The sequence below is a fragment of the Arctopsyche grandis genome, chromosome 8 (assembly GCF_051622035.1).
Source record: "Arctopsyche grandis isolate Sample6627 chromosome 8, ASM5162203v2, whole genome shotgun sequence".
NCBI lineage: Eukaryota > Metazoa > Arthropoda > Insecta > Trichoptera > Hydropsychidae > Arctopsyche > Arctopsyche grandis.
Window position 1 is genome coordinate 11,199,980 of NC_135362.1, and position 7,340 is coordinate 11,207,319.

At 33.7% G+C, this 7,340-nt stretch overlaps 1 protein-coding gene across 1 annotated transcript; it reads left to right on the forward strand.

The window, feature by feature from the left end:
- Nucleotides 1-467: 467 nt before the first annotated feature.
- LOC143915572 (isochorismatase domain-containing protein 2-like) lies at nt 468-1,639 on the forward strand. The gene is made up of 4 exons (XM_077436271.1): nt 468-709; nt 780-989; nt 1,065-1,181; nt 1,264-1,639. Exons 1-4 carry the CDS (start codon nt 575-577, stop codon nt 1,417-1,419), a joined length of 618 nt encoding a protein of 205 aa, XP_077292397.1. The 5' UTR covers nt 468-574; the 3' UTR covers nt 1,420-1,639.
- The last annotated feature ends 5,701 nt before the right edge of the window (nt 1,640-7,340 follow it).

Here is a 7,340-nt window from a genome sequence, read left to right on the forward strand (position 1 = left end):
TATTTTCAATATATGATAAACCGCCACTACCTTGTAATTAATCAGGTAGTGGCTCGTGAGAATTCAGTCACAGTTTGGCTGCAGTCACATTACGAATAATTTCTTTACCTTTACTGAAAAAACTACAACTCTTCTAGACGGATTATTTGTAACCCATCCAACAAATAGCTCGAAGACAGAAAACACTACGAGTATACACCATTTGTACTTCTGTTTAAGACGAATTACAATGGAAATAAAATACAATTTAAGAACGACGATAATGAAACGAGAATTTTAATTTTATGCTAGAAGAACTTCAACCTTATTTTCACACTCGTGCTACCTTTTCAATACAAATTTACCCAGTGTGATGTCTTCAACTTGAAAATGTTTAAATAGCTTCAATTATTCTTGGGAAAACGATTGAGTATTTCGTTCAGAAGATTATTTGTATATTTTTTTCTCAGGTTTGTACCTTTTGTTTTAATGGTCGAAATACGAATGTTCTAGACGGAACTAGACAGACATTAATGACAGTTTAAAGGTCGCTCGCTTTTCCGACTATTTTTTATTCTATATATTTGTAAGAAGGATGGCGGCAAACAATTTGCTTCGTCTAGGTTTTTTAGAGGCATCCCGCACTATTTTTCTTGCGTGCGATGTGCAAGAAGCCTTCAGGAAGTCCATGTCGAACTTCAATACTTTAGTTTTAGTGGCGAACCGAATGGTGAATAAAAATTACACAATTTGTTCAAACAATATCACAATATTCGTTTCTAACATTTTCTTTTTTTCAGTCCGCCGCTTCGAAAATTCTCAACGTCCCTCTATACGTATCTGAACAATATCCCCGTGGCTTAGGGCCCACTACTAAAGATTTCAACAAAGAAAATGCAGCTATCACATACGATAAAACCAAATTCAGCATGGCGACTCCAATATTACTCGATGACTTAAAAAAACAATTTCCTAACAAATTGGACGCCGTAGTTCTATTTGGCTTAGAAGTAAATTTATTTTATACAGCAACTGAAATTATCTTTGAACAAGTTGATTTGATTATATGTAAATTAAAATTTTAGGCTCACGTATGTGTAGAACAGACTGCGATGGATTTCCGAAGTCAAAACATAGATGTGCATATTTTAGCCGACGGGTGCATATCTCGATCTCAACAAGATAGAGTTTTTGCTTTACAAGTGTGTATACATTTACCCAATTTGATTATTATTTTTCTGCCGTCACTTTTTCAAAATATGTTTTCTTTAATTTCATTTTTAGAGGCTTCGTGACATCGGATGCCATATCACAACTTCGGAGAGCGTGCTTTTCAAACTGATGAAAGATAAAGAGCACCCACAATTTAAAGAAATTTCTAAACTCGTTCGAGAGCCTATTCCAGACTCATTCGGCTTTGACGCATTGTCAAAGTTGTAAAATTTGTTGATTTTGTAATTAAAATTGTATATATGTATCATGCATGGTGCTTAGATTGAAATTTGTTATTAATTTCATAATTTTGATGAATATGGAGATTATTCTTATATTTTATCCTTTGATTTATATCTTTATCAAATAAAACATTTATATCTACATATGTATATTTATTTTTGTTCATTATGAGTATTAAAAATGAATAAATATTGTATAAAAGCGTTGCTGTGAATATTTTTTATACATATTATATGCACATATGTACATACTTTTATGAATACATTCGTGTATTAGAACTTTTTCAACAAAATATTTCAGACTTTAATACAGACGATTAAATATAGCCATAATTTTAATTTTTCAAAAACAGTCTATAGTTTACATACAGTCATAATTTGGCGCTTGTGAAATACTTATTTTATATCTATTGACATCACACCACACACTGAGGTAGCAATTTTCTTTATTGATGTAATTTATACTCATTGCGTGTACCTACGGAGTGGTCGATCTCCTTTATGAATTTCTACACGAGCTTCGTCTCCAAAGTTATTGATATTCTCAAACTTTTAAAGATGGAATTAAGCGTTAGGCTTAGTACTACCTATGCGTTTTGTTTTTCTTTGGTAGATAGGCGTCAGGTACTTTGTTGACGCTCTTCCACGTGACCTGGTAACCTAGAAACCCGCGAAAAGGGTATGGTGGCGTAATGTCGGCTCCACCCCTTGACTACCCGAGGCCCAAATATAATTCCACCAACCCTTATTGTGACCTAGTGCGATCGAAGGCGCAAGTTGCGCGGCGGGTCACACTTGGGAAACAAACCACGTACTGACCCGTTCAAAAAGATACGTGCCTTCAGTACGATGTTACAATGGTATCCACTTGATGATATTGCTACCAGAAGCGACGACTTTACCTATATTTCCATAAAATAATTTAGCGAAGAAGTACAGTTTTACGGTAAGCGCACTCCAAAATAAAAATAAACTACATACATACTAGCGAATTTCGACAGTGTATGAATTGTAGAATTTCGATAGTAAATGAATACATTTTGTGTTAATTAAAATAGTATTTCATTATCACCAAAATCCCACTAGATTCATACGAAGATCATACCTTGTTAAAATTAGATGCAGTATCTTTTCGTTATGGACGATCCCTATGGACAGTGGCGGACTGGCCATACAAGCGAACATGCCCGATGGCATGTGGGCCCCACTATCTGTTAGAAAATATGGGCCCTCAGTAAAATTAAATAACTTTTTAACTATTTCACGTGTGTATATATATAGGATATTGCACTTTGGGACCTTAAGTTTGAGTATTTTAACAAAACGTATTTCTTACGATATACACAAACAATTAATACCTGCTTTAACAGCCCAAGGATCGGTTAACTTTTTTTTATTAGGCTCGAAATGTAAGTTTCAACATTTGCGTGGGCCCTTTTGCCGGGCCCATTTCTAACCTCAAGATTATGTATATGTATATACAAATACCTATGTAACAACTACATACTGAAATAAAAATGGGAATAAACAAATTTCTGTGAATAATATAAACTGAATTGCTTAAAACAATTTTGATAGGACGATTCATCATCAACCAGCGATTTAAATTTACTTCATAATAACATTTAACTATACTTCGACGATATAGTAAGATTTAAATACACAATTTTAAACAGTTTCTGAATATTAAATCTATTCCTAATCTAGACACAACCATGTATACAGAAATATAGGATAGGGGCCCCCTCCCCAAAATCCCGATTTTCGATTAACATTAACTGAAAATATTATGCATTATTTTCGAATTTTCGCATGATCTCAAAACTTTATCTATTGTTATTACGTACATATGTACGTAGATAAAGTGAAAAGACAGTCGGTAGGAATTAAGTCAATTAGTAGTTTTTTAGTGACTCAGTTTGATGGTCGATTTTTGGGAAAAAATTTTCGCCTGCGGCGCTTTTTACATAATATCTTTTTAAAATTATTTTATCAAAAATAAGATTATTTTTTTTCATATTTTAAAACTCAATAAGGTGAATGCAAAGAATATTTTCCATTTTTATTCCGATATAAACAAGATTTTTTGAAAATTTTTCAATTTGACCAATCTTTGCCTGCCCCTCCCAAGAAAAATCCCCGATTTTTTCATAAAAGAATGCCGCTTTTATGCCGCATTCTTTTATGATGCATTCTATTTACCTAGGACAAGGATTAAAACAAAATATACAATGTAATTTATGGATCTATTTTGCTTTTGCCATTTTTCTTGTACCTAAATTTGTTTATTCCCATTTTTTTAAATTTTATTTATTTTTTGCCCTTGATTTTTAGCGTGATGGAAAGAAGAAAATTTTGTTATATGGGGGGGGGAGGAACAAAATTTTTTAACCCTGGGTGGGCCCCTTTTGACTCCTGGCATGTACTTATTTCAGTCCCAGTCCGCCACTGCCTATGGACGATTAACTAAGAAAGGGAGGAATATTGTCGAGGCGCAATACTCTCATAGGCAGTGGCGGACTGGCCATACATGCGAACATGCCCGATGGCATGTGGGCCCCACTATCTGTTAGAAAATATGGGCCCTCAGTAAAATTAAATAACTTTTTATATTTCACGTATGTAAAAATTTATAGGACTTTGGGACCTAAAGTTTGGGTATTTCAACAAAATAAATTTCTTACGATATACACAACCAACTAATAATACCTGCTTTAACAGCCCAAGGATCGGTTAACTTTTTTTATTAGGCTCGAAATGTAAGTTGCGTGGGCCCTTTTGTCAGGCCCATTTCCAACCTCAATATTATGTATTTACCAATACCTATGTAACAACTACCTACTGAAATAAAAATGGGAATAAACGAATTTCCGTGAATAATATAAACTGAATTGCTTAAAACAATTTCGATAGGAAGATTCATCATCAACCAGCGATTTAAATTTATTTCATACTTTCAAAATAACATTTGATTATGCTTCGACGATATAGTAAGATTTAAATACACAATTTTAAACAGTTTCCGAATTTAAAATCTATTCCTAATCTAGACACATCCATGTATATAGAAATATAGGATAGGGGCCCCCTCCCCAAAATCCTGATTTTCGATTAACATTAATTGAAAATATTATGCATTGTTTTCAGGGACGTAATTTGGGGGGGGGGGCATAGGGGGGCACTCCACTCCACTCAACTTTATCTATTATTATTACGTACATATGTACATAGATAAAGTGAAAAGACAGTCGGTAGAAATTAAGTTAATTGATAGTTTTTTAGTGACTCAGTTAGATGGTCGATTTTTGTTGACCATGTGAAGATTCGCCTGCGGCGCTTTTTTCGCTTTTTACATAATATTTTTTTAAAAATAAGCATATTTTTTTCATATTTTATAACTCAATAAGGTGTATACATAGAAAAAGTGTATCCATTTTTATTCTGATATAAGCAAGATCTGCCCCCCCCCCCAAGAAAAAGCTGAAATGACGTCCCCAATTGTTTTCTACCGAAAGTAAAAGCCGCTTTAATGCCACATTCTATGCATTCTATAATATTTACCTAGGACAAGGCTTAAAACGAAATATAAAATGCAATTTATGGATATATTTTGCGTTTGCCATTTCTCTTGTACCTAAATTTGTTTATTCCCATTTTTGAAAATTTTATTTATTTTTTACCCTTGATTTTAAGCGTGATGGAAAGAAGAAAATTTTGTTATATGGGGGGGGGGGGGACAAATTTTTTTAACCGTGGGTGGGCCCCCTTTGACTCCTGGCATGCACTGATTTCAGTCCCAGTCCGCCACTGCTCATAGGGTTTCTAGACAATCACCAAAATGCAATAAATATAAAACTGTGTAGGGATTCCTCAACCTTCATAGCACGTTGATAAAATTTAAATAGTTATTGCATCCATTGATTCGTTTAATCTTTTTGGACCAATGGCGAGTCAGGTACAAAAAAGCGACCAACACGTTTTTTTTTTTATATATAATATTACAAAGTTTTCGAGTTTGTTTTTACATTCTATAAGATACTAGTGGTTTTACCCGGCTTCGCTCGGTATTTGAATTATAAACCGCTTAAAAATGGCTAATCTAATAGTAAACATTAATTTGTTTTTATATTAAATTTATTTGAATCGAAAATGCCAATAAGAAATCAATTACACACCCACACAACGAATGTTTTTTTTATACCTACATATATATGGTTCCCTTATATAAAAAACTGAACAGAAAAAATAATCCGGATCCGTATTTCTTTTTAGAAAAACTAAAAAAAGGAATCGTGATCCAGAACTGAAATAGGAATCTGGAACCGGAACTGAAAAATGAATCTGGAACCAGAACTGAAAAAGGAGGATCCGGAGCTGAAAAAAGACTCCAGATCTGGAAATGAAAAAGGAATTTGGAACTGAAACTGAAAAAAGAATCCGGAACCGGAACTGAAAAACAAATCCGGATCCAGAACTGAAACATGAATCGGAATCGAAATCTGAATCGAAATCGAAATCGATATCTTTGACATAGAAAATGACATAGAAATTATACCATCTAAACTTTACATATATACTTACATACTTCTCTCCAACACACTTCCATTCGTCTCTGTTTTCGGCAACTGCCATCTCTCTCATTCCACGCATTATGATTTCATCCACCCATATTATCTGTGGCCTTCCTTGCACTTTTTACATTCTCCCAGGTATCTTTCGAGCACTTCTTTCGTCCATCTATCGCCCGTTCTTCTATCTACGTGACCTGCCCATAGCCATTTCAATATCTTTACTCTCATTTCGTATTCTGTCTATCCTCGTTATGCCAAGCACACAGCGATCCATACTTCTTTAAGTGCACTGGGCCTTATGCATCATTCTGGCGTTCAATTCCCAAGTTTCGCATCCATATGTCATTACTAAGGTAGGCGGTCGGCTTCTATTTGGACAAAAAATGGGTTCACTATTGTCAATTTCTATAGTCAACCTTTTATTTTTTGGTCTCTAGCTTTGTAGGACAATAGAAATTAACCATCTTTCCTGGGAAATAAAACCCGAGCGCCGACGTCTAGTCATCACTGGTCCAAGATCTTTTTCTTCATTTTAGATTTGAAAACGGCATAAATTCGATCAAATGCACTCCATAGATATGTATATATGTATATACATATACATATGTTCATAAGTGTATACATAGATTTTCAATGCATGTAAATATCGTTTTATGTAACATGAAAAAGAATGCATATAAAACGATGGTAAACGAACTATATATTATACTAGTTATTTTACCCGGCTTCGCTCAGTATTTGTAATATAAACAGCTTAAACATGGCTAATCTAATATTAAATATTAATTTTTTTTTTATTAAATTTATTTGAATCGAAAAAAAATATATATCGAATCGTCGTCATAGAAACTTTGTTTTGTTTTCAATGTTCCCAACCAAAAATACTTACATAGAAACATACTTACATACAAAGTCTCTTTCGAAATTATATATCTAATATATAATTTGGAAAGAGACTTTGTATGTAACTTTCGTTCGTTGGTCGTAAGCCCGTGACGTCATTGAACAAATAATTCGATATTTTTCTATTCAAAAGATTCAAAGTCCCCGGAGGCAAAGGCGCCGAGGGCGAAGCCACCTTCGCGCCGGGGGCGAAGCCCTATGGGGCGCAGCCGCGGGGGCGCAAGCGCCGAATTCTGATATACATATAATTTCGTGTACATTTAATTTTTTATAAGAGACTTACTATATATGTTTGTTTGTTCGTGACAGTCAATTTAATAAAAAAAACAAATGAGTATTCAAATAAATTTGTATAAAATAAAACTAATCAAATAAATTTATTTGAAATAAAACTATTCAAATAAATTTAATAAAATGTTTACTATTAGATTAG